This window comes from Centroberyx affinis, unplaced genomic scaffold (genome assembly GCF_046629955.1).
Source record: "Centroberyx affinis isolate AG114_WGS23_722 - 3 ecotype Tasmania unplaced genomic scaffold, CSIRO-AGI_Caff_v1 ptg006324l_1, whole genome shotgun sequence".
Taxonomy (NCBI): Eukaryota; Metazoa; Chordata; class Actinopteri; order Beryciformes; family Berycidae; genus Centroberyx; species Centroberyx affinis.
The window spans coordinates 145,001-170,221 of NW_027283216.1; the positions used below are offsets into that span (position 1 = coordinate 145,001).

General features: G+C 41.9%; 3 protein-coding genes across 5 annotated transcripts; all 3 read left to right on the forward strand.

Annotated features, from left to right (window-relative positions):
- The first annotated feature begins 9,247 nt into the window (after window positions 1-9,247).
- Window positions 9,248-10,327, forward strand: LOC139638378 (4-galactosyl-N-acetylglucosaminide 3-alpha-L-fucosyltransferase 9-like). The gene has a single exon (XM_071512500.1). The coding sequence runs from the start codon at window positions 9,248-9,250 to the stop codon at window positions 10,325-10,327; it is 1,080 nt and encodes a 359-aa protein (XP_071368601.1).
- Window positions 10,328-13,317: 2,990 nt separating this feature from the next.
- On the forward strand, window positions 13,318-14,379 carry LOC139638382 (4-galactosyl-N-acetylglucosaminide 3-alpha-L-fucosyltransferase 9-like). Its single transcript, XM_071512506.1, has one exon. It carries the CDS (start codon window positions 13,318-13,320, stop codon window positions 14,377-14,379), a length of 1,062 nt encoding a protein of 353 aa, XP_071368607.1.
- A 1,696-nt stretch (window positions 14,380-16,075) lies between these two features.
- Window positions 16,076-23,861, forward strand: LOC139638388 (transmembrane protein 196). Of its 3 annotated transcripts, none has more exons than XM_071512512.1 (5): window positions 16,076-16,512; window positions 19,276-19,332; window positions 21,932-22,067; window positions 22,536-22,678; window positions 23,085-23,861. In XM_071512512.1, exons 1-5 carry the CDS (start codon window positions 16,348-16,350, stop codon window positions 23,151-23,153), a joined length of 570 nt encoding a protein of 189 aa, XP_071368613.1. In that variant the 5' UTR covers window positions 16,076-16,347; the 3' UTR covers window positions 23,154-23,861. The 3 variants fall into 3 exon arrangements, with proteins under 3 accessions (XP_071368613.1, XP_071368614.1, XP_071368615.1); XM_071512513.1 differs by having other exon boundaries at window positions 22,536-22,654; window positions 23,082-23,861; XM_071512514.1 differs by having other exon boundaries at window positions 16,076-16,494; window positions 22,536-22,654; window positions 23,082-23,861.
- Window positions 23,862-25,221: the final 1,360 nt, after the last annotated feature.

The window sequence follows — 25,221 nt, forward strand, 5'->3', positions numbered from 1 at the left end:
GTTAAAAACAACATCTTCACATCCTGTTTTGGTGACTGGTGAAACTAGCATTTGCATGGATCAACTTTTTGGATATTTTTGCATGATTGTAACTGTCAGCTCTATAGTTTGGACCAACTAACTCTCTGGTCCCGTATGGCAAATGCAAACAAGTGGTGGTAGGATCACATCAGCTCAGTCTTTCTTCTGTGATAAAATTGTCTGATTGTAGAGTATCTTCCTCAAAATACATGTATTAGTCTGCTGATCTGCCTCCAAATCAAGACCGAAATTAACAGAACTTAACGCTGCTCTGTGATGTCAGATATAGTATAGGCAGAAGTTGCGACTTCCAACCACATGGCTTTGTTTCAAAGCTCTGGACCGTTTGATTTTTGGCTTTGTGAAAGCAAACCGGAACTGAAAAAGGAAACAATATCATTCTCGCATTAGGTCCACACCAAGGAAGCAGACTATCAGGTGGAATTATTTAACCGATAACTGTGTCGTAATGCTTCAGTGCATTGAGTTGAATTGAACACAAGCGCCAGGGGTCTGTACAGGATCTGTGCTTGTTTTCCATAATGATCTATACAACTGCTGTAATCTACTGGAAAATGAAATGGAAGGAAGGAATTGGTTGGCTCCTTGTGTCTTACTCATTGAACACAGCACTGATATCTATGCTTGTGCATGTTTCATTCAACTGTCTGTCTGTTAGAGAAATCTCACCTGTCGACCTACCAACAGAATGACGTCAGACATACTTTAAAGTCACAATGAAACCGCATTTTGAGAGCATCTTGCTTCCTTAATGTGATGTATTTCTTGTTGAAACAGGATGTTGGGGCGGGACATAATGCGGCGAGGGATTCTTCAGAAGTGTAAACCAATGGGATGTTATTTAGGGAGAGAGAGGCTGTTTTATTTGATGAGAAGGGAGGAGGGGCGGGATTGTTCAAAAATCTGTGATGGTTTTATTGGCTGGAATTTTTATTTACATGTCCTGGTACATGATGACATCACCACTGAAGATTTTCTGTTTTCCAGGAAGTAAAAGTAATGAGATTTTTATATAAAAATACAAGAAAATATTTCTTTTGTCTTTTTTTTGTGTGCATAAATTGTCAAATAGGTGTATGGTATCATAGTTGGAATGAGCAGTGCGACTTCCTTGCGATCCTAGCCTGACCCTTTCTCCATTCATTAATCCCCTCCCTGCCTCCCACATGTTGCCCTTTGCTGCTCCTCCATTTTACTCTCCTACTCCTTTCCCCTCCTCCCTCTCTAGTGCGTTTACTCTTTGCTGTACCTCCACTTTCTATGCCTCCTTCCTTACTCCTTTCCCCACTCCTCTCCCTTTCTCTCTCAGCTCTATCAAACCTTCCCTACTCTCATTCCTATTCCTACGACTTCTCTTCTCCCTTCTTCCTTCATGCCACCCGTTCCTCCTCCACACCATTTTGCTCTGTTTGATGTTCTGTCTACCTCAGCAGCAGCCCACGCTTCAGTCTCTGGCTATTATGCAGGAATGAGTTCCCAATCCCCCCAGTCCGCAGGTCATGATGGTCAGCCTACTGCAGGGGGAAGAGAGGAGGACAATCGAGGAGACCTGAATATCCCCACAGCATTCTCAACACAAAACTGACAGAAAACTGGACAGAGAACTGGATAGAGAACACCATTGAAATCACTCAAATCATTCAAGTTCCCCCTTGTTAGGGACGGCCAAGTTTTGTTATGGCATTTACTTAAATTGAAGCATAACTGGATGAATACTGAACAGACAAAGCACATAAAACCAGCATTTCCCCCGTCTCTACAAGTCTTTCAAATCAAAATCCATATGCTCGCTCAACTGATAGGGATAGGGCCAAGGCTGATCGATACAGCAACTGCGAGATGTTTGTTATCCACTTTGTTGACATATCCACGATTCACAGATTGACGCAGTGATGCATGGTTTACATGGACAAAACATGGATCCAATAATTGGAATCATTTCTCACTACATTATATTACTTCCTTAAAAAAAATAGTAGGGTAATTGTCGAGTAAGCCAATTATCTGTGGCCCTAGATGTTGGCCTGGGCGTCCCTGTAGACACTGAGAGCTCTCCAGACGGAAGGGCTGGTATTTGTCTCTTGAACCTCAGGAATACACATCGCTCTGATGGAAAGAGTACAGTGCTGTGGGAGTACAGTGGATGTTTAGTCTCTGTCGCTCTAGCCGATAAGGGAAATTGATGCAATCTACTAACAGACTGAAAGATCTAATGACCCAGCGTCAGATACATGGTGTCAAAGCACTTCAATTACTGCTCGCCCATATAAGTGTATCTCAATTATTCCTACATCCCATAGGAGACGGTGACACGGCGGAGTGAGGAGGGGTCTTATGGCTGTCTAACCTGATGCTGTCACACCTACGCTGTTGCACCCGAGACACAAAGGCAATCTCCAAATGGCCTGCAGCGCCTTCGATCTCCCTCGCTCCTCTCCTCCTCTACTCTACTCTCCTCTCCCGGGAGCGATGACAGATTGACGTTTTCCCACTGCTAGACTCATTATGGGCTGGTGGCCATATATCTCCTAATGATTCAGAGCCAGTGGATTCAGTGGATGGCACCACCGAGGCTCTTATAATGGGCCTCTGGGGACACCGTAGATTCAGGCACCTCCCGCCAACTCTTCTCTTTATCCACTTAGCTGGATAGAAGTTTATATATCTCCAGCTTGCCACTGCCTGGGGCCAGCAGAATAGGTGTGTGTGTGTGTGTGTGTGTGTGTGTATGTGTGTGTGTGTGTGTGTGTGTGTGTGTGTGTGTGTGTGTGTGTGTGTGTGGCAGGGAGTGTGTGAGAAGGCGGGACAGGACAATTCCATTCTTTTCCATGCAATTTCAGCTTTCCTTAATGTAATAACGGCATACTGTACTGTAACCAAATAACTATCCATAGCAGAAATGACTCCCCACTTGAATGAGTCTCTGATTTGTATAATTCCTCATGACTCCGTGGACTCCCAGAATGCAACAGGAAGAAGGCAACAGCCAAACAGAGAGCTTCATGGTTCTAAAAATAGACTCACTCAGGAACAAGATGCCCAGGCTTGTGAGACACTGAGATGAAAAGACACACACACCGCGCACGCACGCGCGCGCACACACACACACACACACACACACACACACAGAGTTCTGTCAGTGTGATTTTAATAGGAGTTAATTTGCCCAAATGAGCTCCAATAGAAGACAAAAGTAGAAACCACTGAGAGCACAATATGTAACGCCGCCCTCTCTCTCTCTCTCTCTCTCCCTCTCTCCCTCTCTCCCTCCCTCTCTCTCTCTCTCTCTCTCTCTCTCTCTCTCTCCCTCCCTCTCTTTCTCTCTCTCTCTCCCTCCCTCCCTCCCTCCCTCTCTCTCTTTCTCTCTCTGTGTCTCAGACTTGTCTCAGACGGATTGAATCTGACATTTTTGGAACCGCTCTCTTTTTCTCCAAGTCAGTTCTCCATGTCCCCTGCTGGGCAAGGACATATAGGTAGACACTCTCTTTCCTGACTGTTCCTGCCCAGTGACAGGGATCATCACCTGCTCTAACACACACAAACACTCACACACATACACACACGCTCACCAAATACACACAGGCTGAGACACACACCTTCATTGTAAAGTACTGAGTGACCGATGGAAAAATAAAATAGCTCAGTCCACTGCTATTCTTGTATTATACGATCAGGATGGGGGTTCCAATCTCGCTCTGACAATCGCACAATCGCACACGCGCACGCACACACACACGCACACACAGCCACCTGGTGTTGTTATCTCACTGAGCTCATTGGGGGGCCAGAAGACCTGACATTCAGCACTTTTATTTTTAACTCACTGCAGGAACGGAAGACCGAGGGTGAAGGAGTTTGTGACTGACAACTGATAGAAAGAGAAAGTAAAATCTTTTTTCTGTAAGGCTGAAGAAAGTAGACTAAGTAGAGCTGAGCGTGTGTTTGTATTGATGCGTGTGTGAGAGTGAGAAAATACAATTGAGAAAGAATGAGATGATGTGAAAGAGAGAGAGAGAGGAGATGGAGAACATGTGAGGGTGAGGAAGAAAGACAGATAGACAGAGAGAGAGAGAGAGAGAGAGAGAGAGAGAGAGAGAGAGAGAGAGAGAGAAATCCAGTGTGTCAGCAAGTCTGCCATTGATCAGAAGCTATGAGGCGGGCAACAGGCCAAAAGCTGCATCCTCTCTCAGACTAATAGAAGTCTGAGAGGCCAAATGAACAGCAGCTCTCCCCTCAACCTGCTGCTACAACACACTTATGTAACAAAATGTTCCAAATAAAGGGAGAAATTATACATCTGCTATGCAAAGATATTTAAAACATTTAAACATCAACTATAGAAAATCATTCTGCTGACATCAATGGGAGACAATGAGGTCTTCAGCCTGTCTATATCTGTACCTTTGACCTTTTTTCATTCAATAGAGAGAGGTAGCTTGCTGACTGATTCTCTTCTAAAAACATCTGAAAAATGTCATACCTAGACATGCTTGGTGGCATGCAAGCAAAGGTCATTACAAAATGGTACAGATTTATTAGGACTGAAGACTTTTGTTTGCAACATAGTGACATTTTTGAGAATGCAATCATTTTGAAAGTTTTAAAATGCTCAGTAATGAATGTCAGGAAAAATGCTTTTCCTGATAATATATAGACATCTTACATGGAAACTTTCAATTGTTTTTTGGATCAACATTTTGTTAACTTCATTATGTTTCTGTATTTTCAGGAAGGACAGCATCTGGGAGTGATAACAAGTGAACCTGACTTGACAAAAGCAGTGGCTGAATACATAATAGGTATTCGCATAAAAATGAGGAGTGTTTGATTTATTTTACCATCAGGCAATATAATTATTTTTACCATGTCAGGCAAAATAAATCCACCACACCTCAAGAATTACTTGTGAAACCACACTCAAACAGATCTGGGATGGTCACACACACACACACACACACACACACACACACACACACACACATAAATGTTGAGAAATCAAAGCTGGTTTACCCTGTGCATGACTTGACATAAAGGCTTGAGCGCTGACAAAGACCTCTCGACTATAGAAAATCATTCTTCTGACATCAATGTGAGACAGGGAGAGCGGTCCTGGACCATCTGTATCTGTCTCTTTGACCTTTTTCATTCAAAGGGGACAGAGACAATATACTTGCTGACTGATTCTCACAATTCTCTTGCTAATCTACTTTAATCCAGCTGTCATTACATACTCTAAAAAGGACATCTATGTAAACACTACTGGCAGACAGCATGATTTGTTCACGTGTACTTTTTGCGTTTATTTACCCAGCTCAACCAACAATACTTTGAGCAGTAGCCTGCCTCACACCCACTTCACCACTCACAGCACTTCAAAATTGACACACGACCCCTCACCTGCGGGGAGGAAACCAGTCAAACCTCGGTCTGTGGCAATCACTGAGGGATTAAATGCTTTAAGTAAGGGACTTCATTCACAATGGTCAAGGGATTTGCACCAGCAGCCTTTTGATCGCAGCTCACATCTTTCTGTGGGCTGTAGGACAGCCTACATCTCTCATCTTTAGTCTGCTTCCCCTCCAATACTTCAAGCTTTATGCATGAAATGTACTGGATCTGTGTAAAAAATCAGTAAACCTATCTCTAGCAATGAACAGAACTCAACTACTCTTGGAGAACAATTTGACAAAGCTTTAATATCAAAACCAACATGTTTTGGCTGCAATAGTCTTAATCAGGGTTACAGAATTACATGCATAGTCAACTATAAATATGTTCAGTAGCATCCAAAATGGCTACCTCAGAGCACTCAGGTGCCTGTATTTAAAAAAAAAAAAAAAAACATTGTTACTACCTGGTGCCACTGATGCAAGAAATGTATCTGTATCTGTTTACTGTAGTAATTCTCTCTCTACCCAGTGTTTGGTGGTAGAGATACATTTACTTTGGTGATGCTTTTACCACTTATTGTGCTCATTTGCTTGGGTTTGAACTTCAAACCAGAAGGACCTGTCTCCATAGTACTTTGGTGGTATTTTTTACCACTTATAGTGCTCATTTGCTTTTGAACTTAGCAGTCTAGATCAGACCATGCCAGAAAACGAGAGCCAGAGGCAAAAAAAACCTCCTGGAGAACAGAACCCAGGCTGGACTGCAGCACTCATTGTGTATTTGTGTATGAGTGCATGTGCGTGTGTGTGTGTGTGTGTGTGTGAGTGAGTGACAGGCTGTTTACTGTAAGTGAGCATTGCTGATGCAGTGTGTCGTGTCGCTGTGTGTGCTCGGTACAACTCACAGCCTTCCTCAGCAGAATGTAACAGCGAACTGACCGTGAAACTAAAGTGATCATTACAATTTTACATACTGTATAGTATAAAGAGTCATAAAACATGCATGAGCCCATGCGCTAAAATAAACCCTTGTGGCTTTTAGTGTGAATTTGCTGTGTTATCAGCTTTTTCCACAGTAGCCGATGGGTTTAAACTGCTTTAAGAATACCAGCACTTATGCTAAATGTGAAGTCTAAATGTAAACACACCCATGAGACAGCACAGCTTACAGTAACACACAACTCTGTGAGTCTTTCTCCTGTAGTTGCTTCTTTTACTGCGTACTCAATCCATTGATTATTGATCAGTTTAAGACCCTAAACACACACACACCAAGCCTGAATCTGTTGGCATATGTTTATGGGGTTTTACTTGCTATGCTGTCTCCCACAGGGTCACTTTAGAAAGGATGCAGAGGTGGATATGAAGGAGGATTATTGAATTTTATCTTTTCTTAGAAAGGACAGGGAAAGGCATGGTGCTGGTGTTACTGTAGGTAACTTTATCCAAGATACAGCATGTCTGCAAGTTGAAGGAAGACATTATGATTAAGAGTTGTAGTTGCAAATTCATCTACTTGCATATTCAACCTGTTTTTGGGCTATTTCTGCTATAGGCTGCCGAGTTAAAATGCTCTTTATTAACATGATAGTATGTGCAAATATACAGAAAAATCACAGAAGTGGTCAGACACTAGTCATTTTCCTGTCTTTTAAGGGCATCGGTCAAGCAGAAGGACCCAGTGTTTAGTCTGTGTAGTGTTGTCTTACTGTTGTTCCCCAAGTCATTAGTCTTGTGTTGTCCACAAGTCATAGAAACCATTTTTCTGCTAAAATCTGACAATGAAGCTTATTTGATGTTGACCTTGAAATTCTTGTTTGACTTGCATGTGTGCATGCATATGTAGACATTTTTATCCCTTATTTTTATCCATTTTATTTTATGTTCCCTTTATTCTAGGCTTGGGCAGCCTGTATACTTATGGCTCCTCGTTATTAGATTGGGATTGAATGGGAACCAAGGTAACCTGTGTTATTATTTTTTTCCTTTGTTTTAATGGTTTAATGCTGGCTGACTAATATTTATCTTAAAATAGTGATGATCCAGCAAAGCCAAGTCCTGGCATTGCACCCCAGAGGAGTGTAGGAATTCCTGTGACTTTTGGTACAAGGTGGTGTTTGATGTGCCCAGAGGTATTTTCTTTTTAAGTTTGGTTCATTTTGTAATGGTCTGAAATCCAGACTACTATTATTTGTATTTCTTTTCGTAGGTTACCGCCCCTGCTGTTTTGCCTTAGTTATATTTATGGTTTCGTTTTTTCCTTTTGCCTTCAGCGCCTGACGTGGTCCGGCATTGCCACTTGTGTGGTGGTAGTGTGGAGCTACCTCCTGTCTGGTCTGGGAATACCTTTTGTGTATTTGTTTTTAATTTAGTTTAGATGACAAACCAGCTGTAGGTAACTGCCCTTTGTGGACCCTGAGGAGAGTGTGGCCGTGTTGACAGGGACTGGCAGTGTAGGGCCCCTCCCTGAATCACTTGCATGTTATAGAGTTAAATTTGCACTAAACACCTTTTGCTCACCTTTTGCAGTGTGTGACCTGGACACAAACACGTGTGGTGTGGTATGTCGTTGGCCTTGTCCTGTTAGCAAGTCTTCCCCTGTCATCGGCCTCCTCCCTCAATTCTCCACTCCCCTTGGGTATGCAAATATTCATTTATATATAAGAAATTCTCTATTTTTGTACTTTACCCATTTTAATATAACAATCTTAATAAAAGACATAAACATTTTTATACTGTAGTTACAAATAAAGTTAAACTATTTTTCCATAGCAGCTTCCGGCGTCCCTCATTCACAGGATTCATTTAATAAATAAAACTTTTTTTTTTGTGAGCTTGAAACCACATCTGTTTCATTACAAATTTACCTGTGCGCATTTCATAGAAAAGGAGTATTGCATAGAACATTATTTCCTATGGTGCAATTCCCTGGGTGGTGTAATTCAAGGTATCAAAGCTCCCAATAAGCCTGGTTACACATTCATCTATTGGGTTTGTCTTGTGTGTGTCAGTGGTGTGTACTTGCTTTTGTGCTTTGGCTGTTAACCTGTGACTGAGTGAGGATGATATTTCCCTAAGAAAGATCACAGCAAAGTTTTCTGCTAATAACCTCCCATGTGCTTAGTATCACTATCAGCAAGTCATTGGAAATGTGAGAAGCACTCAGCCATCGTTAGTTTGAATTTTTACATTTCATTTGAGAGCTGTGGGTGTTCATTGAGTGTGTCCAATATCATAATGACCATGATCACCATCATCAGGACCACCATGAGTAACAGCATGACTACAGGAGTCTAGCATGATGGTGGTAATGGTGATGTTACATACAGTAACTGTAGGCGAAACCAAGATGGGAATAAACCTACAGCAATATATGTAAAGTTGCATGACGTGACCAGCAGGGTAAGCAAATAAAACGTGTTTCTCTTGTCAGGCTCTGGAGGTTAGGACAGCCCCTTCCATCCATATCCATCCGCATTCACACGTGTGTTCAAGTTTCAGAAAGCTGCCACTGTGGGTCCACTGAATACCTGGAAACAGACATCCAGTCCTTTACTCTATGGAAAGGTGAGCACATGTTTTATTCAGTGGTGATGATCTAAATGCCTCTCAGGAATGAGACTATTGACCTGAACTTGAACATGATAAAACTGTTTTCTGCTTTCTGTAGTGTACCTAGGATCTTATACTTATTTAATTCCATCTCAATTATTGATCTTAAAATGATGCATAATAATCATAAAGGGATTTACTGCTGCTCATGATATGTTGTAGCAAACTGATCATCACATTAGCTTCTCTGTTTGCCTCCACAGATGACAACTTCCAACAAAACATTGCATTTAGCTAAGATAACTGCTCTTGGGCTTGCATGCTCAATTCTTACATATTTTCTTTACTTTGAGCCGCCATCTCCTGGTTGCCCATCTTCATTAGCTGTTTTGGAAGATGCTGAAGCTCTGTCAGATGAAAAGCCCATAGTCCTGCTGTGGTTCTGGCCCCTTGGTGTGAAGTTCGACTTCAAAGCCTGTTCTACCTACTACAACATTGATAGCTGTGTGCTGACAGATAACAGATCCCTGTACCACGAAGCAGAGGGAGTAATTTTCTTTCACAAAGATATTGACCCGCATTTGCAAAACATGCCACCGGGTCCACGTCCGGCTTTTCAGAAGTGGATTTGGTACAACGTGGAATCCCCGACGAACACGGCGAAGAAACCGGGTCTGGACAACCTGTTCAACCTGACGCTGACCTACCGACGAGATGCTGACATCACCGTGAGGAACGAGCTGATAGTCAAGAAAACAGAGATGAAGGATGACTTTGTCCTGCCCAAGAAAGACAAGCTGGTATGTTGGATTGTCAGCAACAATGACCCAGCGACTGGGACAGCTGTGAGAGTGAGATATTACCAAGAACTGGCCAAACACATTAAGATCCACCTCTTCGGCATGGCTTTCACAGGCAGCCGTCTGAAATATGAAGACTATTACTCGACCATTGCCAGCTGTAAGTTTTACCTCTCGTTTGAGAACTCAGTCCACAGAGACTACATCACAGAGAAGGTGAACGGGCCCCTTGTGGCGGGGACAGTGCCTGTCGTTTTGGGCCCGCCAAGAGAAAACTACGAGCAGTTCATTCCAACAGATTCGTTCATTCACATAAATGATTTCCCTGACCCAAAGTCGCTGGCGGACTTTCTGCTGCACTTGGACAAGAACGATGAGGTGTACATGCGTTACTTCCGGTGGAGGAAGTTCTACGAAGCCACGCCTCATCTCCTGTCCATCTACAACGAGTTCATCCAGCCCGTCTGTCTCGCCTGCGACCACATGGCAAGAGACAGGAATTACCACGTCGTTCATGACCTTTACAAGTGGTACTCTTCATGACCACGGGACGAGCTGTCCTATCAGCTTGTGTCCTGCTGTTTTTTTGGTTTGTTTTTTTTCTAATTCAGAAACGACAGGTTTTTTTTTCTCAACCCATAGAGCGTCATGTAATCCTTCGATTGAAGTGAAAATATGAAAATCACCAAAACTGAAGTCACAAGGTTTTCACACAATGGTGATAAGCAACATGTTGCTTTTATTTGAATTAACCAGCAAGTATTGTCATGTTGCTGTTGTGGTAATGGCAGCTCTTATGTTTTCATAATTTGTGATTTGACTCACTGAATGAATTACAGTAACAACATGAACCTGAACATGAAGGATAATATGACACTTTATTTGATATGCAGTTCTATATTTGATTGTGGGATCTGTTTGTGGCCATGTGATTGTAGTAAAGTTGACATTAAAATGTGGACTCTGACTGTTTTTGTTATAAACATCTCTCTTCTCCATCAAAAACTTTTTTTTCATGAGTTAGGCAAGCACTTTGCTTACTTATAAACAAAGACACAAAAAGAAAGACATAAAAAGAAAATGTATGACATGTGTCTGCCTTTTACCCAAATTTGCAACTATGAAACCCATAAAAAGTGAAATATCAAGATATAGCATAAAAATATGATTACAATCCAAATATGTTAATGTTAAAACTATAAGTGTCTTTGAAAAATGAAAACCTTTGAACTATTAGGCATGAAAAGCAGAACTCAAGTATACAATGCAACTGCAAGAAGCATCACATGCACACACACACACACACATACACACACACACACACACACACACACACACACACACACACACACACACACACTCCTGATACATTTAAATGTACTTGCTGATGAATGTGTTTGAGAATGTGTTTCTGTATCCTTATCCTTATATGTCCTCTAATATATAGTTCAATGCAACAATATATGACATTTTTCCAGATATCTAAAGCAAGGGGAAGGAATTCAATGAAATGATTTCATTACCTTTTCAAAATGGGAGGGACAGCAATAGATTTTCCATGGGGGCATTCTTCCTTGATTTACGTATATAGTAGGTATAATAGTTAAATAGATGATGTAGGAAAGTGAAAAATGATGGGGAGATGCTGGGAAGCTGTGTGTGGTGATTCAATAACTGGACAGTAGATGCAGTAGAGGACAGAGATCACACTATCTCTGAGTATCTACAGTATTTCTTTATCAGTACAAATTATAATAAAACAAACAACCACATTGTCAGTAAATAGAAGAGGACTGTGGTTGTACCGAGCAGCTCCAAACAGCCAGTATAAAGTAGGCATTGCTGAAAAAGTCAAAAAAGTGTGCTTAATGAACCTTCTCTGGATAGAAATACAAACAAATACATAAGGTCTTCTGGACTGTCTTTTAAAATAAAATAATTGCTCATACAGTAGGTGCTGGTTAAACATGTTAAATAAAAAAAAACATTGCTGACATTGTCTCATGAAAAACATTCCATGACCTTGGGATCTAGCCAAGCTGTTGCTAATGTAAAATATAAAATAAATACGTATGGGCGTCAATGGGAAAATGAATCCTTTTTTCTCAAGTCCAAGAGATGATGTTCAGTGTACGATGTTGCAAGAGTTCAGCAGGACTAAATTCATGTGTGATTGAAGGTAAAATATGAAGTAGGTGTTTGTCTTTGTTTGTTTCTTTGTTTCTTTCTGTCTTTCAACACAAACACCCATACATTTCACCCATAAAGTCCACATGTTAACAAAGCAAAATCCAGCCTTTTAGTGTTCTTTGTGGAAATGTCTCAGGTCTGCTGAGCCAGTGTCACCAATGCAAACATGCACAGTGTATACTGACAAAACCCTTGTTTCCCCTGAACTCTGCCTTGTGTGCCTTGTGTCCAGTGGTATTTGAAGAAGGTAAAACAGACAAAGTGCATTCCACACAGGTTTATTCTTTTAGCCAAAGTCTTCTGTCTTTCTGTCTCTCCCACGCCCTGCTTGTTCATCAATCTTGTAGTTTGACCTGTTTGGTTTATCCTGCTTTGGAATATTTCATCATATCTTTGTTTTCTCATATCTATCCATCAGAAGGCTGGGTTAGATGGAGACGGAGATGCTTCTGTTCAATATTCACCTTTATTCCTCAGTGGAGGTGAGAGGCTTCTTTTGGAGCTGATGAAGATCAACGCTGGTGATGCAAATGTAACCTGTTAGACCGTCTTTCTTATTGGCTGGGCTTATAGAAAAAAAACACCCCCGCCCCGCCTACAGCTGTCTCTTTCACTACAGGGGACGGGTCTCTATGCCTGTGCAGTAGATTTTAGATTTATGTGTTTATACCAGTGTCATTATCTGATATTGTAGATGTCTTCATGTTGACACAACAAAGCATGAATGTATAGAGAAATTATAGAGTTTAATGGATGTAATGGTGCATCTGTTTCATCAGAGAAAATTGTGAATAATCTGTAAATAACATCTTTCCCTAGAGTCAACTGGTAAGAACCTCCTGATCCGGTGAGCAGTTCTTGATTTTCATTATTAACTTTTTATTATTATTAACTTTTTCTCATGACATCGAATATCCGTTTTTTATTATATTTGCCTACTTTAGTCACCCAGTTTTCCCACAGGGATCATTAAAGTTTCAGCTAATCTGCTTTGATTATGCAAATTTATATTCAAATATATTAGCATCAGAGAAACATTTGATCAAACTAACCACAAAAGGTACATTTTAAAAAAAAAGCCTGGTGTTTAGAATGAAATCCCTTTTGCAGTGCATTTTAAAAGCTCAGAAAACATTGAGGTTAACCAGATTTCCATATCTACTTTGCTCATGTAAATCAGTACGCAACTGCAATGGTTAGTTTAATAAAGTAAGTAAAATAAATATTTGAAAGATATCTCTAGCTAAAATCCACATTATAAAACTAATTATTAGTTTAAGAATATAAAGAAATGTGTTGCCAAAAATTATAATACGGGTTTCTTCTTTGTTTGCAGGCCCAACATGCTTTCTACTCCTACTTTTGGCGTTTTGCGTGTCATCTTCACAGTGTTTCTCATCCTGGGTGGATTAATGATCCTGTTTTTAATGTACTACAAGTCTTCCCCATCTCCAAAATGCCATCCTCCCCCCACACAGCAGCCAAACAAGCCTATTGTGCTGCTGTGGTTCTGGCCTGAAAACAAACACTTTGATTTTGGAGACTGCAAGAAGCTCCTCAACATTGACAGCTGCCACCTCACAGATGATAGATCTTTGTACTCCAAAGCTCAGGCAGTGTTAATATTTCACGGGGCGATCGAGGATGACCTGTCCAACCTTCCCACCTCACCCAGACCCGGATTTCAGAGGTGGATCTGGTTCAATATGGACTCACCAACCCACACACGTAAAATACCAGGCATTCAGGGCCTTTTCAACTTAACCCTGAGCTACAGGAAGGATGCAGACGTCCACGTGCGCTGGAGATTGACTGTCAAGAAGCGCACAGATGAACATTTTGTGCTACCAAAGAAGGAAAGACTGCTTTGTTGGATTGTGGGTAACAGTGACCCCCAGAAAGGATCAGGAAGAAGATACAGCTACTACAGACAACTTGTGAAACACATCAAGGTGGATGTCTTTAGCCGCTCTTCCGCTCGTTTCTTCAAGTACGAAGACTATTTTCTCACCATTAGCAGCTGCAAATTCTACCTTTCCTTTGAGAATTCAATTCACAAAGATTACATTACAGAAAAGCTCAATGGACCTCTCGCAGTTGGCACTGTGCCAATAGTTTTGGGCCCGCCGAGACACAACTATGAGGATTTTGTCCCAGGTGATTCCTTCATACATGTAAATGACTTTCTTGATGCCCAAACACTGGCTAAGTTCCTCTTGAGGCTGGATAAGGACAATGAGACCTACATACGCTACTTTGACTGGCGGAAGAATTATTCTGCCAGGCGTCACCTGACTGGGGAGAAACATGTGTTCACACATGCAGTCTGCCAGGCCTGCGCCCATGTGGGCAGCAACAAGGAGTACAGAGTCGTGCCTAATGTCTACAAGTGGTTCTTTGGCTGATCTGTCTTTGAGATGATTATACAAAAACTTTAGTATCAGCCTATATTAGTAACGATCTTTGTAAGTGGTACTTTGGCTTATCTAGCTCCAAGATGATTATAAAAACCTATGGAAGGAGGCTAATATAATTTGTCCATCACTACATCTGAGATGATTATAAAAACTATAGCATGAGGTTATATCAGAGAACAATATTTTGTAACTGTGGTATACAGTCTGACTACTTGACAAAATGCACTTATTGTAAGTCACTTTGGACAAAAGCGTCTGCTAAATTACATAATGTAATGTAATGTAATGTAATGTAACCACTCCCCACCATTGGATGGCAAAATGACACCTTGGACCTGTAACTTTTAAACTGTAAGACCAAAGGCCATGCAGATTATGATATACTGGTACATGATGTGGAAAATAATGAACAGCACATGTAGTTGCCTGACATCTACAACATCACAGAGAGAAGCACAAGTCAAGTTCGGCATTCAAAAAAAGACTGCCTAAGTTCAAATGACTGAAGTTTTAAATCTGTTGTCTTTAAGCAAAAGTCTTCTTGAGTGTAAATTCGGTCTAAAGTGATGTAAAAGATTATTTAATTGATTGAAACAATGAAGCTACAGTTATGTGTTTGTCAGACCAAACCATGTGCCTACTGTCACCATTAATCATCTTCATGGTCCTGTGGATTCCTTTCTTATTTTGCTGGCATGAGTGTAAATAATAAAAATTGAATATTATTATACTTATCAGATAACTTTTGACAGCAAGTGTTTGTATTTTTTTAAACTCTGATCGGTGAATATTTTGTGGCATGTCATTTTGCTACGACACTGTTCATTTGCTATTGCATTGCAGAGCATTTAGTTTGTAGTTCTGAGATATTTGGATTCCTGTCATATTTAAAATTTGCTTGTCCTACTTTCTTTTCCATGTTTGATACTTCAAAGATGAATTATATTTTTAACAATATATTCAGCCGACGCAGACCCACACAGGGAAAGAATTGTGGTTGCCAGGAATGGCAGCCAAAAAAAAAACTATAAACCCAAATAAAACTCTGGTTTAGGCTACAGTGTGAGGCAGCAGTCAGCGTGCTTCCTCTGAATCATCACCTGTTTTACCTGGTGACAACACAGCTGTGAATGAGAGTAATATGACTCATAAGCTCTGTAGCTTTTGAACCCTTCGAGGGGTCTTGAATATTTATGAGGAAATATAAAAGAGTGATTACAGTTGATGATCGTCATCTAATTTGGTGTTCAGCATCAGCCTCCATTAATGTAATTACAGCATAGCTTCCTTCAGGTGAGACAGGGGAAGAGATAGAGAGGGAGCAAGAAAATAGAAGAAATGATGACAGTATGTGGTGGCGTAGGTTACTGGAAGGGAAGGAGGGCACAAGCAGATTGTCATGAGAAAATACTCAAGGGAAAAGGTGTCACTTTTTCCAAGTGCGTTGAGAGGGAGAGAGAGAGAAAGAGAGAGAGAGAGAGAGAGAGAGAGAGAGATCCCTGAACACGTGGCCGGTGCAGCATTGTTGTGCAGTAAGGGGGCGGGCGGGTCGGGTCGCAGATGGGTGTGTGTGCGTGTGCGTGCGTGTGCGTGTGTTTTGTGTGTACGCGCGCGTGTGTGATGCGCGCACTGGTGTTTAAGTACCTTGGACAGCGCCAGGCGGCACACACACACTTGTAAAGGGAGGAACTTCAGAGGAGCGCTCTCTCTTTACAAATAACATCCAACCACAGACAGTCTTCTTTCCTCAGCGCCAGTTAACATGTTTGTTTGTTTTTTAACTATCATCTCCATTTCCCCCTAACCTTTTCCCACTCCTCTCGGATCTACTCCTCTTCTCCAGCCGGGTATGAAGGAGTAGAGCCACGCCGTCTTCGGAGCGCGGAGAAGCGGACTCCTCTCGCCCTCTGTCCGCCTCCTGCCTCCTCCTCCTCCTGGAGCGATGCCCGGGGCAGGATGTGCTCCAGCCGCAAGATCCTGTGGAGCCTGCTGCTGCTGTCGGTGGTGGAGGTGGGCCTGGGCGTGGCGAGCATCGTCCTGGGAGCCGTGGGCATCAGCTGGGTCCGGGGCGAGCACAAGCCGCAGCAGGGCGACGCTTCCCCGGTCTGGAGCGGACTCTGTGTAGGTCCCGGGACCGACTCGTTTTCCCCCTCCATACTTTGCTTCCAGATAGGATAAGTATCTCCAGCGATGTAGTGGAGGGTATAGACCCTCTTTAACACAGTGGACACACACTTTTTTAGAGTTTACCCACCTTTTAAAGGCTGGAAATAATCTTTATGATGTGAAATTCAGTGTATGCATCTTAGTAAGTAGTATCAAACTGATGTAAGCATATGAACATATGGTATTTCAAAAGGAAAAGGCATAATTTAATGTGTCTCTAAAAATATTATTGATTTTTGTTTATGTTGGTGGTTGTTTGCCTTATGATGATAACTGATTGGTTGTCATAGTTATCCTCCTTTTTATTTATTACTGCATCACTGATTATGGGTGGAAAGTTTTGTTGTGATACACTTCTCTCTTTGCTTATAATGAACACTTTCCACAACAAAAGGAAAGGAGAAGGAAAAGAAGGGATAGTTCTTCAAGGGTCCTTTGGTTTGGGTAGTGGTTATATATATAACAATAATGACTTAACCACCTGATTCTGAAATCAGAATAAAACAAATTGTGGTTCTTAAAAAGTTCTAATATGTGACATTTCATGTATTATAAAAGGCTAGTTCATAGCACCATAAGGCGTTCTGCTATGGTTCAAGTCTAAAGAACCTTTTTCTGGTACTATATCAAACCCTTTTTGTTAAGAGTGCATAGTATCAAACTGTAGGTTTGAGGAAGAATGCTCTTATGAAAATATAATTGGTTTTTGTTTATAGTGGATGTTGTTTACCTTATGTAAATCCCAGATGGAGGTCATAGTTTACCCTCCTTTATATTTACTATTACATCACTGGGTTTCTCTGAGTGTTAATGGCCAGTCCAGGTTGAGTTGAAGACTTAAAACATTTTGAGTATGTTGAAAAGACTTTATGTGCTCGTCAAAGAAAGATGTAAAGATCAGCATGGAGGCCAATTAAGGCTATGGGAAGAGTGTATCACAACATAACCTTCTTCCCATTATTCATTCTGTTTGCTTCCTGGTTTTGCCAATTAGTTGCCAGGAAAAGGCAGAAAGTCAGTTGGCCTATAGATGCCTCTGACCCTGAGCTAAGGATCGGTTTCACTAATTCACGCTCGGTTTGTTGCTCAGCGCTTTGGAGGGTCAACGCTTTTACGCACAATCATCCTCTCCGTCTTCTGCGTCTGTCTCCTCCAGTTAATGTGCCGGTGACAGCCTCATTGCCTTGATTTCGCTCCTCCGCAGTGAAAAGTTAGGTTTCTGACGTGTGTAGCGGCCATATATAACCTGGAGACAACTGAGTCCTGTATGAGCATGACTGGAGTCCACTGCCTGGCTGGGGAAACACAGTCACTGTCATCCATTGACCGACGATGAATATAAATTGCCTTGGAGCTCACTTGGTTTTGCAGTCAATGCATTCAGGCAACATGAGTCATGAGGACAAAAATATATCCATAACAGTCTTTTGAGTTGAGAGTATCTGAAAAGACTGTACAGTATGTGTAAGTGTGTGTGTGTGTGCATGAGACAGAGAGAGAAAGAAAGAGAGTCAAAAAATGATGCCTCATTATAGATTTATTTGTGTGTGTGTGTGTGTGTGTGTGTGTGTTGGGGGGGGGGGGGGGGGGGGGCACGTGTAAGTACATGTGGAGTGTGTGTGTGCGTGTAAAGTTGCTGAACAGTGTGTGTTCACCCTTACAGCTTTTCAGCTTTTGAGTGCTGTGTGCTGAGTCAGCTGCTGCTTGCCATCCTCGTCTTGTGATCACTGACAGGTTTAGAGGCCTTGTCAGGAACTGAGTGTCTTTCTAAGACTCACCACTGTCCTCAGATCAGATTGAATGTCGGTCCAAACTGGATTTGAATTACTGTTCTGTGTTGCTTCCTACAAAATAACTGTTGGTATCGACAGTGCGGTAAACATATAGTTTTTCAGTGGGTCATAGCTTTAGTGTCCCGCTGAAACTTTATGCTGCCAAAAAGTACGTTTTCCTTTTAAAATAAAATGTGGCACTGAAGAAAATTTGTGTTTGTGTGCAAACCTGAAATAGATTTTTCCCTTTTTATTATCTGTACCGTTATAGTTACTGTCAAATTTGGCTAGGTAATCTGAAAGTATCTGAAAGCAATCACAATACATTACTGAGGTGGAATTGGTAACTGTAATGGAATGACTGTTACTCACGTGAAACAAATGACTATAGGTCAGATAGAGCACAATTACACCATATACCATGATATAGAAGTATTCAAATTAGTGCTTTTACAAAAGTTACAACAGCTACTGAAATTGATACTGGGATTGGAAACAAGAGACAGCCCAGGTCATCACACCCTCCTTTTACACATACACACCAACCCACACACACACACTGCAACCAACAATTAAAAGGGAAACGTTGCAGCACACAGCTCATCATGTTGTCCCACTTGTAGGCTGCACTGCCAGCATAATGCGCTACCGTGGCGCTCCAATTCAGCTTGAATCGTTGACATCCAGGACAATATGGCTTCCTACTCGAAGCCCAGGATGACACACTCTATTTTTACAGGAGGGTGAAAATAGCATCTGAATAACCAAGCTTAAAGAATGCATTCATCCATCTTCTTAAGTACGGGGAGGGTGTGTGTGTGTGTGTGTGGACAGGTGTTTTCAGTATCAAAACAGTTTCAATTTCCTATTGTTTCTAAATGACATCCAATCAGTAAAATTTATGGGACTGGTCGATTAATCATTTTTTCCTTCTTTCTTTTTCCAGTTTCTGCTCTGTGGGATGTGTGGAGTGCTGTGTGCTAGAAAGAGGACTGGTCTTATCGTAAGTACACACAATAAGGTCTGTGTTCATCCTTACTTTCTCCCTGAGTCTCAGCAATCAGTTTTTTGTCCTCTCTTAATGTCCATTAGGCTGTGGTCTAATGGACATTAGACCACATAAAAAATACATAAAACACATAAAAAAGCATTTCATGCTTTTTTATAAATGGCCACCATCACAAACAATTATTTTAATGGAGAGAATATTTTGCACTGCTGCTCTCCTTGTTCAGTACCTCTCTATCTCTGTCTTTCACTTTTCTTATTGTCTTTCTCTCATTTTTCTGAGAAAATCTAGTTTTAATGTCTGCTCTCAGTGGCAATAACCTGAACAACTAAGAGAATAGTTTATTATTATTATTTATTAAATGGTCAGTTTAGTGGGCATAAAATCAAAACTGTTCCAATGAAGGAAGACCATCAAGAATAGATTGGCGAGTTTCCAGAGCTGCGTTATCGTTCGTCCATCATAAACTGAACTCATGTTATCAACCTGTGTTGTAGACTCCAGGACGCCAAAGCTCTTTTTTCAGCTGTTTCACACATAAGCCTCCCAGTGGAAACAACTGACTGGGACAGAGGCAATTGGAAACAAAAGCACTCAAAGATTCAGACAGAAATGTTCTGAGGTGATTGGTGAGGCAGGAGGACAGACTCAGGATGCTGAAGTTGAAAGCTCCTATGCTGCTGTGCTGGCTGAGGCGGGGCGAACGGGGAGAGAGAGAGTCTGTGTGGCTGTGATGTATATGAAAGCAGCAGTTTGTTCCTCTTAAATGAATGACATTCACAAGACAGTTGAAACCCCATCTTAATTATCAAAATTGACTTTTTTCAGAATTGATACAAAACAAAGTCCCTACTTTCACCATTGAAGCCATGCAATCAAAATAAACAATCATGCTGTATGTTTTGTCTTTGTTTTATCTCGCATCCCAAACACTTGTGATGCAAAAGACATCGAAATACAAATACAAACCCCTTTCACTTTGTATGTGCTGTCACCCATCAGCATCAAACATTGCATCTCGCTCACACCAGTTATATACACACTCTAATGTATATCACAAGGTCTATATCATAAGTATACTGTACACTCTGAAGTCGGCAAAAGGGCTCTGTATCATGAATGTTAACAACAAAACAAAATCTGTATAACTCCATGAGTATAATAAGTATACTCATGGAAGTTTACACTCTCTGCAACACCCAAAGGTGTGTGTGTGTGTCTGCTGTCCTCTGAGCAGGTGCATACAGTGTGTTCTGAAAGAGACGTCTGAGGAAACCGGAGGAGACAAGCAGTCACCTCTCCTCTCCCCTTTCTGTCGTTTCTCTGTTCCCTCTGTCCGCCCTCCGTCTCTTTTTTGCTCAGCGATCGCCTCACAGCCTCTCACTGTCTCCGAGCCATCGTCTTTCTCTCTCTCTGTCTCTTTCTCTCTCTCTCTCTCTCTCGCTGTCTGTCTCTCTCCCCCGGGGAGTGTGCTAATGATGGATCAATGTCAGCACAATCTGCTGTAACAGAGACATCCCTCAACCTTTCTCTCCACCTCTCTTTCTCTCTCTCTCACCCCATCCATCCACGCCCATTGTCCCCGTCTCCATCTCTCTCTCCGGCTCTCTTCATGTCTTACCCTTTTCATCGCTCTCATCCATCTCTCTAGCTGTTCAATCTCCTCCTCCCACTCATTTCGATACCCGTCTCTCGCTCTTCTCACCTCTTTCCATCCCTCCTGTCTACATGCGAGGTGATGATTGCATTAGGTCGGTTTGGCTCCGGACTCCTGCCAGCCGTTTTCCACACTTCACCGGGTAATGACTGAAATCGGAGATGCCCTTTTCCATGCGGTTAAAGGCACTAAAGGCATCCGTACTGGAAGCAATGAAACAGAACCTGCACTCTAGACACAGCATGCATATGCACACACACACACACACATACACATACACACACACACACACATACACATACACACACACACACACACACTGGTTTGGGGAGTGATAGAATACATGCAACGGGATTTCATTCATCTGATTGCAAAGTAATGGAACTGCGATCGGATACTTTCGAAAAATAATTAGATTATCCCACTAGGTTTGAGTATTCCAGTGCATAACATTGCTGATTACAGTTTTATGCAAGTAATCTGTAATGGATTACATTTTGAAAGTAACCTCTCACCAACTGTGCACACAAACACATTATCACACACACACACACACACACACACACACACACACACACACACACATATACACACATACACACAGGGAGTGAAGCAAGTATATTTACTAGCTCTGCAATATCTCTGGATGAAATAGTGTGCTTGGAGAGCGATCCAATTCTGTAATAGGAAATTTGATTTATTTGGACTAATACACATTACTCATCACTACAGCCACGGTCCAAAACAGCAGAATGACTGAGAGGGAAACTCAATAGTTGTTTGTATATCTCTCATCTCATCACATTTTGTCAAAGCTTGTTTACAGTTTTTGTAAAAGGCATTTCTATCGTAGAGTTTGCAGTAACATAAACCACTCTCTCTCTCTCTCTCTCTCTCTCTCTCTCTCTTTTCTCTCTCTCTCCCCCTCTTTCCCAGATGATCCTGTTTTCAGCGTGCTGTATCTGTGGTCTGATTGGTGGGATTCTCAACTTCCAGTTTGTTCGTGCGCTGAACAAACGGCCAGACTCCATGCACTCTGTCCATCTGGCTGCCATGACTGTTGCCTGTTTGGGTACCAAACTTTATGTCTTACTTACTGCATTGCTCCATATTATCATAGATGCCTGTTTTAGAAACCTGTGATACCCTTAGAAACTGAATCATCTTGGTAAAGCATAACGTAACTTAAGGTAACCTAAGGTAGGCCTAACGCAAGGTAACGTAACGTAAAATCACATCACATCACATCACATCACATCACATAAAATCACATCACATAAAATCACATCATATCACATGTGGTAATATGACGGGACAAGATAAGACATGATGTGACATCACATTGGCTTCAGCTCCAACTCTGTCATGTCAGATACCAGTTTTTTCTCCTGAGTCTCCCCTAATCTGTCTCCCTTGCCACTTTCGCACTGTCTGAATAAAGCATGAAGTACTACAGATGAGTGGACTGCCAACTCTCTCTTAAAAAAAAGCAATTATTTAATAATTTCTCTAACTGATTTCCCTCTCCCTCCTTGTGCAGGGATCTCCTCCTGCACCCTGTCCACGTGGCTGACCTGTCGCCTGGCCAGCTCCGAGCAGCAGAGGATGTTCCTGGAGAGGGAGCACTCGCTGCACCACTCCCACGAGATGGCCGAGAAGGTAGGAGCACACGGCAGCAACAGCGCCTCTCATTGGTCGGCTTGTCAGCAATACGCCAAAATGAAGAGTTTCATTCCAAAATGCGATATCTGCCCTTTAAAAATAACTATACCCACTCTCCCATATTGACTGCTGGCATGAAAGTTAAGCACATTATGGGTTCGTATTGATGTTAGGAGTCATCTTAAGACATTTGCTTATGAAACAGTCAACAGTTTTTGAGGACAGACTCATTCATGTTTTTCAAATATTGCCAGATGAATTTCAGGTAACAACATTTTTCCAAATGGATACATGGCATTTTGGAATGAAACCCTTCAAATATAGAAAACTGAATATGTATGAACACTTGAAGAGACTCAAAGGTGAATGTGTGGATGGTGTATATTAAGACTGTGATGTGTGTGTGTGTGTGTGTGTCCAACAGGAGGTCCTGGACAACTCCAGTAACGGCATTCCCCAGATTTCCTACAATGGTCACACCCCCGCATCCCCCTGACAGAGGACCAGTGTCCTCACAGCATCACCAAATGGGGTGCGTTCAAGACAGTTTGAACACACTGACACAGAGACAGTTCATGGATACTTTGCTGTCAACAGACAAATACAGCATGTACTTCATTCTACATATCCCGTGGTGTATCTTCCTGACTGGATGGAAAGGTCTCTCGACTGGGAACCCCTTTGTCACTGGGGTAAGAGGAACATTTTCACGGCAAGAGGGAGGCATTTTGTGCTTCTGCATTGTTGGACACACATTATACAAGCATGGATTCAAGCCCCTCTGCTCAATTCAAACTTATGGACGGCACACACCCGCCGGACCAGGGGCCGCTGTTGGGTGATAATTCAGGTGACAAACATCTGCCTGACATTATCTGACCTTTACACTTATGAGCAGGAAGGATAGATTTTATCCAATCAGATGCCTCAAAGTGATGAGCACAAACCGAGCATGCAGCTGATTCACTTGTTTTGATAAGCTACTGCTATTTCAGTCTCTATGTCCCCATCCTCTCTCTCTCTCTCTCTCTCTCTCTCTCTCTCTCTGGTAATGGGTTTATGGAATGCAGATTTTGAGATTTTGAGATAGCCTACAGTAAACTGTATGTGTAGTCTGATAATGGAATGCTTTGACATGAAAATACAATGATGTGCAATGTATATCCATGCTTGTATATCAGGAAACTAGGCGTTACCTATAAATCAAACATATTTTTATATACGCTTCTTATAAAAGTGAAATAAATAAAAGGACAAATGCGAGCTATTTGTGCTGTGGTCTGCTAGGCGTTCTTTGAGATGAGTTTTTGTTTAGCCATCTGATATTCAACCCTTATGCGTAATAGGGTAGGGTAACTGCTCAGCACACAAGCAACGACACACACACACACACACACACACACACACACACACACTCATCCCCCAAAAGTGAACAAATCAAGCATGCTTTCGTCTCACAGAACGAGATTAATGGCTTCACTTAGAACTTGAATGAGTGTGTGTGTGTGTGTGTGTGTGTGCGTGTGTTTATGTGTGTGTCCATGTGTGTTCTGAATGATTATTTAGCTGCTATTCGTTTCTAAGCATTTTGATTAATATAATCAATGTTTATTCTCTAATAAATGCATGTACTTAATCTATAAAACCATGTTATGACAGGTTGACAACCTGCACACCACACTGTCAACATTATCAATACACTGCAGTGCACTCCTATTGTACCTCACCATAAAACATTGATGCCTTTAAGTAAAGTAAGTAAGTAAATCTTTATTTATATACATTTATTCTTAAACTAGAAACTTAACCGAGACCACATATATTCACATGCATGCACACACAGATACAGACAGATACACACACACACACACACACACACACACACACCCTGCCACATAGCTGTGACCTCTTATAAAGATATACAATTGCACTGACAACATCAATGCTGTTCAATAGCTCATTACGCTGTTTGCTTACTTCAGACAGCACCACACATTGTGTGTGTGTGTGTCTGTGTGTGTGCGTGTGTGTGTGTGTTGACTGGGGCCCACGGCAGCAGAATCCACTGGGAGCTCTCGCTGACTAAGGAGCCACGTCATTATTTATCACCGTGACGATGGACAGGCGCGAGCCATGGCGCCCCAGAGAGCATCAGGACCTGCCCTGCATGTGTGCGTGTGTGTGTGTGTGTGTGTGTGTGCATGTGTGTGTGAAATGCTGAATCAGGCTATGTGACCTCCTGTGGTGCTGCTCTGTCAGAAAACAGTAACACTAGATTAGTTTGTGTGTAATGATGAGTTTGTGTGTGTGCCTATGTGTGTGTGTGTGTGTGTGTATTTGTCTATGCATGTGTGTCTATGTGTGTGGGTGGATGTGTGTGTGTGTGTGTGTGTGTGTGTGTGTGTGCATGTGCTTGGGCATGTCTGTGTGTGCTCAGCGCCGGCTAGTCGAACTAATTGACACCCCAGGTCACCCTAATGATCTTAATGTGCCATTGCAGGTAAGAATAGGATACAGAATCAATGAATGTCTCTTACTGGATAAACAGCTTTACAGCATTCTTG